Source organism: Equus asinus, chromosome 11 (assembly GCF_041296235.1).
Source record: "Equus asinus isolate D_3611 breed Donkey chromosome 11, EquAss-T2T_v2, whole genome shotgun sequence".
NCBI lineage: Eukaryota > Metazoa > Chordata > Mammalia > Perissodactyla > Equidae > Equus > Equus asinus.
This window is the reverse complement of record NC_091800.1, coordinates 13,695,160-13,707,580: the sequence shown is the minus strand read 5'-3', so window position 1 is coordinate 13,707,580 and position 12,421 is coordinate 13,695,160. Positions and strand designations below refer to the sequence as shown.

Sequence of the window (12,421 nt, the reverse complement as noted above, 5' to 3'; positions counted from 1 at the left end):
CCCCAAGCACAGCATTCCTCTGACTGAAGAAGTCCTTATCTATAGCAAATAGTTCAGACTCCTCAGTATGTCTCCTATGGCCAAGGGAGCAATGGGCTCCGGTCCGCCTTTCCAGCTTCATTCCAGGTCACTCCCCAGCACGTTGCTCTTCTCACCTTCAACTTCTTTGTCCACATGGCTCCTCCTGCCTGGCATGACCCAGCCCATCTTGTTCATTTGGATAACAAATATCTTTAAAACGTCACTGCTCCTTGATTGCTTCCTGTGACACATCTGTCCACCTTCCTAGCATCATTAACTGCTCCCTTACCTGAGTTCCCAGAGCACTTGAAATGTACCTCTATTATAGCATTGAAATTGTAGTGTTATTTGTTTAGATATTTGTCTTCCTCCTGAGAATTGAGAATTCCTTGACGGTAGGAACTCTGATTGCTTTTGTGAGCCCAGCACCTTGCCCAGATCCTAGTATGCTTCAGGCACTCAATATTTGTTAAACTGAACAGAAATGGCTCCAAATCACGGGTGAAAAACTATAGTTACCTTTCGTTTCTCCTTCTCTCACCAAATATTGATTTTTCTTTTATAATTTTGCTTATAATAATTCTTTCTTTCTAGTCCCATTCTCTCTGTTTCAGTTTGGGCCCTTTCACCCTCAAATGTTTATTAATGCCCAAACTCCCCAAAAACCTCCAAACGTCAAAGATCTCTCCACTCATGAACACTGCTTCCTCAAGGTTAACCTCAAGTCACCACTTTGATCACTCTGAGACTGGGATGTGTGGGATAGGCCCCACCCTGGCATTAATGTCTTCCACAGTCTGATCCCTTCCTACTTGATCTCTTCCCTCAACATGCCCTACACTCAGACTGTAGGGAAACTTCGTGTTCCAGTAGAAAACTATGCATTGTTTAGGGGTTATCTGATTCTGAGTCTATGGGGGCTCTGCACCTTTTAATGCCTTTGAATTATTTTAAAATTGCAGTACACATCTTCTGTCCCTGAAGCCTCAGAATGTTTATTGTCTGCATCCCTGCGGCACTTCTTACACACGTGGGCCTGTGTCAGAGCTGTTTGTGCACTCCCTTATCATCCTCTTCGAGATCTGAAGCTCCTGGAACGCAGGGACAACAGCTTTATAGCTCTTTGTCCCTTACAGAGCCTTGTGTGTATGTCGTATGTCACATACATACATACACACACACACACACACACACACCCCAGAAGCCCTCCCTGACTCCCGAGTGCAGGGCAAAGCTGGCGCTCCTGGAGCTCACACCATGCTTCGTCCTTCCACTGGGAGCTTACTTGCTTGCCTGAGGTTATAATTTATCTGATTACATGCTTCTTCTTCGTCTTTCCCACTAGACTGGGGGCCTCTCCATGGAGGCTTTCATGCTTCCTTCATGTTTATTGCCACAAGCTGGCTTAATGCTTGGCACATAGTTACCACATAGTAGGTGCTGTGTAAGAAGGGGTCAAGTTCATATTCATAAAATTTGTAGAAAGTGGAATTCTGGGCATGAGGGCACAAATTTTTAGCTCTCTAAAGTGTAAAGCAGTCACTAGCATGATTTTTCTCCCAGTAATACTGAGCTTAAAAAAGGATTAATCCTGTTTAGACATCTTGTCATTCATGAGACAATAAGGCTTTTTTTTCCAGTTCTATTCTATACAAGGTTAGATTGTAATTAGGTTAAATTAAGAGATAGTAAGCCAAACGTCAATTACATATAAAAGAAATATAAAAGAAAACTTAAGGAAATATGAAGTTTTACATATTTTTAAACTCAAACTGGAAAACTGGCAAATTCTAGGAGAATTTCACAGTGGGAAAAAAAAGAGGTGTAGAACCATAAATAGTACTCTTTATTGGGCACTGTGGTAAAAATAGGCTATATACTATCTAGTAGAGACAGGCAGTACCCAATACTCACTCTTCTCTTCTTCCTTAGATACAAAGTACCTCATTTTTAGATGGACACATGGTTGCTCAAAATAAAATTTCCCAATCTTTCTTACAGCTATATGTGGCTATGTGATGAAGATCTGGCCAACTGGACGTAAGCAGAAGAAGTGTGTGCAATGTTGGGAGGTTCTGTTTTTTTATTTATTTGAGTTTTCTTTTTCTATAATTCTTTTTCCATTTCTCCTTCCTGCTGCTTGAATACAGATGTAATGGTTGAGCTCCAGAAGTCAAATTGGACCATGAGATGACCTTGGAAATGTAAGCCATACACAGGAAAACAATAATAATATAAGGATACTGGACTGATTTTCTTTATACTTCTTGAACATGAGAGAGAACCTTCTATGTTGTTCAACCACTGTTATTTTATGTAATCTTTTGCAGCCAAAGCTAATCATAACTGATACAGGATCTTAGATCCTTTATCCATGGAAAACTCTCCTCTGAATTCTCACCAATTTAGTTTTTAGAAATATAAGCATGTTACACAGTACAAAGCATGGGCTTTATAGTCAGAACACATGGATTCCAGTCTTGGCTCCTTTAGGCTTTAGTCGTGTAATACTGGGCAACTTCTCTGAGACTCATTTCCATTAAATGTAATATAGAGATGATGATGATGATGATGATGACGATAAGGATGATGAGGAGAACTTCTTCTTGCGGTTATTGGAAGAATTGAGTGATGTCAGGTGAGATAATATGTGAGAAGGTGCTCGGCAAATTATAAAGTATCACATGATTTTTTTTCTTTTTTTTTTTTTGCTTCTATTTCTAGCAAGAGAAAAAATGCATCATAGGCTTGTTAAGTGGAGGAGTTAAACAGGGCTGCCCAGGATCAGGCACTGAAAGTGTATAAGCCCAGCTGTCTATAGCCTCTCATTCATGCCAGTGACAATGAAAAGGCAGAAATTTATAAAAATATTCTCTAGACAGGGACCAGTTGCACGCTGTTCAAAGGATGTACTTAGCATAGTGCCTACCCTATAGTAAGTACTAAACAAATGTTACTCCTACAATCCTACTGCTCCCATGATTATAGTGATGGAGTCTGTATCACGCAAGGTGGCAAAACCAGCGTGTTCTTTTCCCATAGACAGATCTCTGTGTGAATCCAGACAAAAACCCTACTCCTTGGAATTAGAACAAGGAGAATTACATAATTTGAACATTTAATATCAAAAGACTAAGAGAGCTTGATACATTCATGGCCTTGCCAATGGAACCACAATTTTTACAATTTGCTGTTGAAACAGCTGATGGGCACTTTCAAAGGTAACTGTGCTGACTTTTTTTTCATTGAACTCACAGATGGACCAACACAGTCAAGTTTCCTCATGGCCTGGGAGTCTTGCTCTCACTTTAAAATGAGATAGACTTTGTAGGTTGCCTTCTCTCACAGTTCTTGCATAAATTTATGATTTAATCATCAGAGGATAGTCTTATGTGTCTTATTTGAAAGTTCTCAGTGACCACTTCACTATTGGTTCACTCCCAAAGTGTCTTTAATACACAGAGATGTGTTACAGAGCAGTGCTTCTCAAGCTTTAACGTGTGTATAGGTCACCCAGGGATCTTGTTAAGGGGAAGAATCTGATTCAGTAGATCTGGGGCAGGGTAGAGAGTCTGCATGTCAACATTTTGAGCAGCAAGGTTAAAAGTATTACAGCTAACTATGTGGCAGCGTTGCGATTTAAACCCGGGTCTAATTCCAGAGGCTGTTTCTTTTCCACAATGCTGAAATGCAGAAATAGAGTGCTGAATAATAAATGAGAAAGGGTGTTTAAGCCAAATTATTTGGGATAAATACTATCTGCAATGTTGAAATTTATGAGTACTATTTCCCCAGAGAATAAAGAAAGACATAGCTGGAGAAAAATAACTTATTTTATTTTTTTTATTAATGTTATGATAGATTACAACCTTGTGAGATTTCAGTTGTACATTTTTGTTAGTCATGTTGTGGGTACACCACTTCCCCCTCCGTACCCTCCCCCCACCCCCCCTTTTCCCTGGTAACCACCGATCAGATCTCCTTCTCAATATACTAATTTCCACCTATGAGTGGAGTCATATAGAGTTCGTCTTTCTCTGACTGACTTATTTCGCTTAACATAATGCCCTCGAGGTCCATCCACGTTGTTGTGAATGGGCCAATTTCGTCTTTTTTTTTGGCTGAGTAGTATTCCATTGTGTATATATACCACATCTTCTTTATCCAATCATCAGTTTCTGGGCATGTAGGCTGGTTCCACGTCTTGGCTATTGTAAATAATGCTGCGATGAACAGAGGGGTGCAACGGACTCTTGAGATATCTGATATCAGGTTCTTAGGATAGATACCCAGTAATGGGATGGCTGGGTCATAGGGTATTTCTATTTTTAACTTTTTGAGAAATCTCCATACTGTTTTCCATAGTGGCTGTACCAGTTTGCATTCCCACCAACAGTGTATGAGGGTTCCTCTTTCTCCACAACCTCTCCAACATTTGTCGTTCTTGGTTTTGGATGTTTTTGCCAATCTAACAGGGGTAAGGTGATATCTTAGTGTAGTTTTGATTTGCATTTCCCTGATGATTAGCGATGATGAACATCTTTTCATGTGTCTATTGGCCATATTCATATCTTCTTTTGAGAAATGTCTGTTCATGTCCTCTGCCCATTTTTTGATCGGGTTGTTTGTTTTTTTGTTGTTAAGCAGTGTGAGTTCTTTGTATATTATGGAGATTAACCCTTTGTCGGATAAGTGGCTTGTAAATATTTTTTCCCAATTAGTGAGCTGTTTTTTTTGTTTCAATTCTGTTTTCCCTTGCCTTGAAGAAGCTCTTTAGTCTGATGAAGTCCCATTTGTTTATTCTTTCTATTGTTTCCCTCAACTGAGGAGTTACAGTGTCCGAAAAGATTCTTTTGAAACTGATGTCAAAGAGTGTACTGCCTATATTCTCTTCCAAAAGACTTATTGTCTCAGGCCTAATCTTTAGGTCTTTGATCCATTTTGAGTTTATTTTGGTGTGTGGTGAAAAAGACTGGTCAATTTTCAATCTTTTGCATGTGGCTGTCCAGTTTTCCCAGCACCATTTGTTGAAGAGACTTTCTTTTCTCCATTGTAGGCCCTCAGCTCCTTTGTCGAAGATTAGCTGTCCATAGATGTGTGGTTTTATCTCTGGGCTTTCAATTCTGTTCTATTGATCTGTGGACCTGTTTTTGTACCAGTACCATGCTGTTTTGATCACTGTAGCTTTGTAGCATGTTTTGAAATCGGGGATTGTGATTCCGCCGGCTTTGTTTTTCTTGCTCAGGATTGCTTTAGCAATTCGCGGTCTTTTGTTCCCCCATATGAATTTTAGGATTGTTTGTTCAATTTCTGTGAAGAATGTTCTTGGGATTCTGATTGGGATAGCATTGAATCTGTATATTGCTTTAGGTAGTATGGACATTTTAACTATGTTTATTCTTCCAATCCATGTGCAAGGAATGTTTTTCCATCTCTTTATGTCATCACCTATTTCTTTCAAGAAAGTCTTGTAGTTTTCATTGTATAGATCCTTCACTTCCTTGGTTAAGTTTATCCCAAGGTATTTTATTCTTTTCGTTGCGATTGTGAATGGGATAGAGTTCTTGAGTTCTTTTTCTGTTAGTTTATTGTTAGTGTATAGAAATGCTACTGATTTATGCACGTTAATTTTATACCCTGCTACTTTGCTGTAGTTGTTGATTATTTCTAATAGTTTTTCTGTGGATTCTTTGGGGTTTTCTATGTATAGGATCATGTCGTCTGCAAACAACGAGAGTTTTACTTCTTCGTTACCTATTTGGATTCCTTTTATTTCTTTTTCCTGCCGAATTGCTCTGGCCAGCACCTCCAGTACTATGTTGAATAGGAGTGGTGAAAGTGGGCACCCTTGTCTTGTTCCTGTCCTCAGAGGGATGGCTTTCAGCTTTTGTCCATTGAGTATGATGTTGGCTGTGGGTCTATCATATATGGCCTTTATTATGTTGAGGTACTTTCCTTCTATACCCATTTTACTGAGGGTTTTTATCATAAATGGGTGTTAGATCTTGTCGAATGCTTTCTCTGCATCTATTGAGATGATCATGTGGTTTTTGTTTTTCATTTTGTTGATGTAGTGTATCACGTTGATTGACTTGCGGATGTTGAACCATCCCTGTGTCCCTGGTATAAATCCCACTTGATCATGGTGTATAATCTTTTTGATGTATTGCTGTAATCGGTTTGCCAAAATTTTGTTGAGGATTTTTGCATCTATGTTCATCAGTGATATCGGCCTGTAGTTCTCCTTCTTTGTGTTGTCCTTGTCAGGTTTGGGGATCAGAGTGATGTTGGCTTCATAGAATGTGTTAGGGAGTTCTCCATCTTTCTCAATTTTCTGGAACAGTTTGAGGAGAATAGGTATTAAGTCTTCTTTGAATGTTTGGTAGAATTCTCCAGAGAAGCCGTCTGGTCCTGGACTCTTGTTTTTGGGGAGGTTTTTGATTACCGTTTCTATTTCCTTACTTGTGATTGGTCTATTCAGATTCTCCATTTCTTCCTGATTCAGTTTGGGGAGATTGTAGGAGTCTAGGAATTTCTCCATTTCTTCCAGGTTGTTCAATTTGTTGGCATATAGTTTTTCATAGTATTCTCTTATGATCTCTTGTATTTCATTGGTATCTGTTGTGATTTCTCCTCTGTCGTTCCTGATTTTATTAATTTGCGCTTTCTCTCTTCTTTTCTTGGTGAGTCTGGCTAGGGGTTTGTCAATTTTGTTAATTCTTTCGAAGAACCAACTCTTTGTTTCATTGATCCTTTCTATTGTCTTTTTTGTTTCAATATCGTTTATTTCTGCTCTTATTTTTATTATTTCCCTCCTTCTACTGACTCTGGGCTTTGTTTGTTCTTCTTTTTCTAGTTCCGTTAGGTGTCGTTTGAGGTTGCTTACGTGAGCTTTTTCTTGTTTAGTGAGGTGAGCCTGTATTGCGATGAATTTCCCTCTTAGGACTGCTTTTGCTGCATCCCAAATGATTTGGTATGTCGTGTTCTCATTTTCATTTGTCTCCAGATAATATTTGATTTCTTCTTTAATTTCTTCAATGATCCATTGTTTGTTGAGAAGCGTGTTGTTTAGTCTCCACATTTTTGCACCTTTCTCTGCTTTTTTCTTGTAGTTGATTTCTAGTTTAATAGCGTTATGATCAGAAAAGATGCTTGATATTATTTCAACTCTCTTGTATTTATTGATGTTTGCTTTGGTTCCCAAAATATGGTCAATCCTTGAGAATGTTCCATGTGCACTTGAGAAGAATGTGTAACCTGCTGTTTTTGGATGAAGTGTTCTATATATATCTATTAAGTCCATCTGGTCTAATTTTTCATTTAATTCTATTATTTCCTTGTTGATTTTCTGTCTGGATGTTCTGTCCATTGGTGTTAATGGTGTGTTGAGGTCCCCTACTATTATTGTATTGTTGTTGATGTCTTCTTTTAATTCTATTAAGAGTTGCTTTACAAATTTTGGTGCTCCTGTGTTGGGTGCGTATATATTTATAAGTGTTATGTCTTCTTGGTGGAGAGTCCCTTTTATCATTATATACTGTCCCTCTTTATCTTTCTTTATCTGTTTTGCTTTGAAATCTACCTTGTCTGATATTAGTATAGCGACACCTGCTTTCTTTTGTTCATTATTAGCTTGGAGTATTGTTCTCCATCCCTTCACTCTGAGTCTGTGTTTGTCTTTGGGGCTGAGGTGTGTTTCCTGGAGGCAGCATATTGTTGGATCTTGTTCTTTGATCCATCCTGCCACTCTGTGTCTTTTGATTGGGGAGTTCAATCCATTTACATTTAGAGTGATTATTGAGACGTGGGGGCCTACCACTCCCATTTTGTGTCTTGTTTTCCGGTTTTCTTCAGTTTCCTTTGTTTCTCGTCCCATGGTTTAATCTGTTCTGATGTAGAGCTGCTACTCTCTGTTGTTGTCCTTCTACTTATCTCCTCTGCTCTTGGTTTTGTCGCCCCTTTCCTTTTTTGGATTTTTCAGGAATGAGGGTTTTCCTGAGGATTTCCTGAAGAGGAGGTTTTGTGGCAATGAACTCCCTTAATTTTTGTTTATCTGGGAAAGTTTTTATTTCTCCATCGTATTTGAAGGATATTTTCGCTGGGTAGAGAATTCTCGGCTGTAGATTTTTGTCCTTCATATTTTTGAATATATCATTCCACTCTCTTCTAGCCTGTAAAGTTTCTGCTGAGAAATCTGCTGATAGCCTGATGGGGGTTCCTTTGTAGGTTAGTTTCTTTTGCCTGGCTGTCCTTAATATTTTCTCCTTGTCGTTGACTTTTGCTAGCTTCACTACTATATGCCGTGGAGTTGGTCTTCTTGCATTGATAAAGTTTGGAGATCTATTGGCTTCTGTCACCTGAAGATCCATCTCCCTCACCAGATTTGGGAAGTTCTCAGCCATTATTTCTTTGAATAGGTTTTCTGCCCCTTTCTCCTTCTCTTCTCCCTCTGGTATACCTATAATCCTTACGTTGCATCTCCTAATTGTGTCTGATAATTCTCGGAGAGTTTCTTCATTTCTTTTAAGTCTTGCTTCTCTCTCCTCCTCTGCCTGCAACAATTCTATATTGCCATCTTCCAAATTGCTAATTCTTTCCTCCATATTATCGGCCCTACTGTTCAGAGCATCTAGATTTTTCTTAATCTCCTCTATTGTGTTCTTCATTTCCAATATTTCTGTTTGGTTCTTCTTTATCGTATCAAACTCTTTTGTGACATAGCTCCTGAACTCATTGAGTTGTCGGTCAGAATTCTCTCTTAACTCATTGAGAATCTTAATGATGGCTGTTTTGAAGTCATCATCATTTAGGTTATATATCTCATTTTCTTTGGGATTGTTTTCTGTGTATTTGTTACTTTCTTTCTGTTCTGGAGATTTAATGTATTTTTTCATATTGCTTGATGTTGTTGATTTGTGCCTCCGCATGGAGATAGAGTTTAGTTGCTCCTTTCACTTGTTTCAGCTGCTGCGGTGGGGGGAGCAGCTGTTTATACTTCACCAACCAGGAACCCTGTCCGTAGTTGCTAACTGGGCCTGGGCCCCTCTTCGTAGCCACAGTGGCCCTTTGGATTCCCTCCTCTGCCGTGGGGGCCGTCACAGGGGGGCTTCAGGCTGCAGGTGCCTACTGTTGCAGCCCACCTAGATGTGCTCTCTCCTTGGGGTCTGCAACGGTGTTATGGGCTTTTCCAGCGGCCAGGGGTGGGATCACTTATATTTGTCGCTCCGTTGCTGTCGGCACCCACCAAATCTCACTTGTCCTCTATGGGTCGCAGGAGAGCTATTGGCATCTTCTACAGTCTGTGGTTAGTGCACCTAGCTATGCTGCTTTTGCCCTGGGGTCTTCCAGCCTTGTGGCTGGCGGCTGGGTGCCTTCTACTGGTGCTGTGCAGAGGCTTTCCCTAAGGCTGCTGTGGGCCTGTAGGGTTTCCCCCTAGGCTACTAAGCTGGGTCTCTGGAACTCTCTCCAGCCCCAGTCCTCTCCGAGATCTCCGGCAATCCCTAGCCTCACGGGGCGGGCAACGGCAGCTGGGGGTCGCCCCTCCCTCTGGGATTCTCTCCGGGCCTCTCCCGGAGCCGTGAATGCTCAGCATGGCCCCCCTGCTAACGGCAGACAGAGAGTTTTGTCTGCTGCCCGGGCGGAGCTCCGGCGCTTCCCCTCCGGGTCGCAGAACCGGCCTTTGAAAGTTCCCCCCACCCCGGTCCTCTCCTAACTTATTTTTTTTTGAGGAAACGACAGTGATAATCTAATAGGATAGAGACAAGAAATATAAAATAGAGTGAGAAATTATAGAAGACAGATGATAAATATTTACATTCTTAACGAGAACAGAAAGAGCCACAACTTGCCACATTTCCAAAATAATGACCCTAAACAGTCACCCAGGGTCTCTGACCACCCAAGCACTCACCAGGTGACAACTAAGGATGACATGACAAGAGAAGACAGCTCTATGACACAGAGAGATGAAGCCCATACTCCACATCACCAGCATTCTGGAAAAAAGCCAGCTCTGCCAGCAACAGAGCACAAACCCAAAGGCACACCAGCCTTCCGAGACTGGCCGTCATCATGAACTTGTGAGGTCTCCCTCAGTGAACAGCTTATAAGATAGAAAATGGAGAATTTTGTCACTACAGTCAGTCTTTACATTTTCAGATGGAACAAATCTGGACCTCAACAGCCTGAGAATTTCCCTCTTGATTCCACATTAAAGGCAATTTTGAAGCCCTGTAGAAAATGTACTCTCTCTGTGTCTCCATAAGACAATAAAAAACCCTACCACATTAGATCAGGCCACGGTGCATGCAGCAGTAGTCTGTCTCTGCCACTGGCACCAAGTGAGAGTTTTGAAGAGCACACTGTCCTCCTTGTCATTAACTGCGAAGTTTAGGAAACACCACAAACACATCCCCAGCTTCCTCCGATGTCCCGTTATCCATCTTCTTAAACATACCTAAAGCCACCCTGAAGTTACTAAACCAGGATCCTCTCTTTATTACCTGCTCTTTACAGTTGGAGTCCTTTTACTAGATCTGATCTATTTTCAACGGACTTTTAAAAAAAATTTATTCTGACTTAACTTGTTTTTTTCATGTATCACTTTCCCTATTAGAATCTCAGTTGCGACACTGTTTCATAATTATTGTTTAGGTGGTTTCTCTCTCACAGGTTTGTGAATTCTTTAAGTGCTAAAGCTGGTCCTAGATTTTGTATTACCAGTGTCTAGCACTGCGACAAGCAAATAGAAGGCATTTAAAAGAGGTGGATGAAAATATGAATAAGCTTTAGTGCAGAGAACAGATCATCACGTAGTGAGGATCTTTTATTCAGAAGAGTCTCAATACACTTTTGAATGGAAGTTCCTTTATCTTTTCTTAGTTTCTTTAATTCTGGTATACAAAGATTTAGGAAACAATACATTGAGGGCCTACTCACATTATTCCAACATTTTCCAGTTCTTTCCAATTTGTATCAATAGACATCTAGTGAATGTCCACTACAAGCCGTAACTGTAAAAGCTGCAGGACACAGTTCCTAAAAGCACAGCCCTGTGTGCTCTCTGAGGAAGTTCATCAATGCACCAATAGTGAGCATCCAGACCTTGCCTTTGTACACTTTGATAAAAATAAAAACCAGTCTATAACATATATAACATAGCACATACTTGATCAAACTGGGGGTCTTCTCCACGTTGTAGAGATTTTGTCAATGGCTTTTCCTAGAAAGAAAAAGAATAAATACAAGAATAATTATTAGAAGCTCTTAAATATTATAAAGGGAATGTCATTATTGTTATAATTTTTCTTATTTATTTCTCCTTTTTTGGGATGAAGAGATGCCAATTTTTAAATGAATGAGAAACTCTTCCTTAGCTATTCTGACTTTAAAATACAGTATTTGATCATTACCACCATGATTCTTGCTATCATCTTAATATATACCTCTTTGACCTAAACATTAAAAATCTGATGCTATAAGCGGTCCTGTGTTTTCAATGAAAACCACATAATAAAAACTATGAAATTCATTTGAAAAATTTTCGTACCTATCTTGGGACTTAACAGATAATAAAAAGTTGAAAGTGATACTCTATTTCAAGTCCCTAGACTTAGAAACAAAATAAGGTCTAATTATTAGACTGGAGCTGAGGGACAACCTATCAATAATACATTTATTAAGTGTAACTGGTGAATTTGGGGCATGTTATTTGACTTATGCCACATCCAAATCTCAGCAAAAATAATCTGGGTAGTGACAAAGGTCTATAGAAAGAATTTTTCCTAATCATTACATGTTTGTTTACATTAGGAAGCCTTAACTGATCTTCCAGCAGGGCATTTTATAACTACTTATCCTTATTTGTACCTTTTTTTTTTTTGGTATGGAAGTTAATACTGATCAAAAATTTGTTTCAGGATTAGAAACCATGTAAAAGTTACATATCAAAAAATAATGTTTTACTTTAGCCAATGTAGAAACCCTAGAAAGATTCCATCCACATTTTGCCAGTCATACAGACCTTCTGCCTGCCTCACTTCTCCAACCTTCTCCTCCACCTAAAAAGATGATGTACACCTAAGGCAGACACAAATCCACCCCCACCTCACAGAGACTTTGTTCTTGAAGAGATGCGCATGGAGGGCTCAGGCCAGGTATCTGATGTTTTATCAAGAGCCATATGAATCAGTTGCTCTGTCCCATTTCAAAATACAGAGCTTCAAAATGTGTATTCACTTAAGATACAGAGAATACTGCATTCTTAAGGGTTACTAAACACTTCCTCTTCAAAGTATAGTATCTAGAACATGCTAGTGGGAGAACAGATACAAAAATGTAGGTGAGAACCAAGAAGAACAATTAAAGAAGAAACAGATTCAGTTGATGGTTCAAGAAGACA

At 39.7% G+C, this 12,421-nt stretch overlaps 1 protein-coding gene across 8 annotated transcripts in view; it reads right to left on the bottom strand.

Annotated features, from left to right (window-relative positions):
* FRY (FRY microtubule binding protein) overlaps positions 1-12,421 on the bottom strand; it is a 407,136-nt gene that overhangs the window by 166,591 nt on the left and 228,124 nt on the right. For all 8 annotated transcript variants that reach the window (XM_070520479.1, XM_070520478.1, XM_070520476.1 and 5 more), the window contains one exon: positions 11,189-11,242. In XM_070520479.1, coding sequence (XP_070376580.1) covers positions 11,189-11,242 — 54 coding nt within the window. The remainder of the gene's footprint in view (positions 1-11,188; positions 11,243-12,421) is intronic.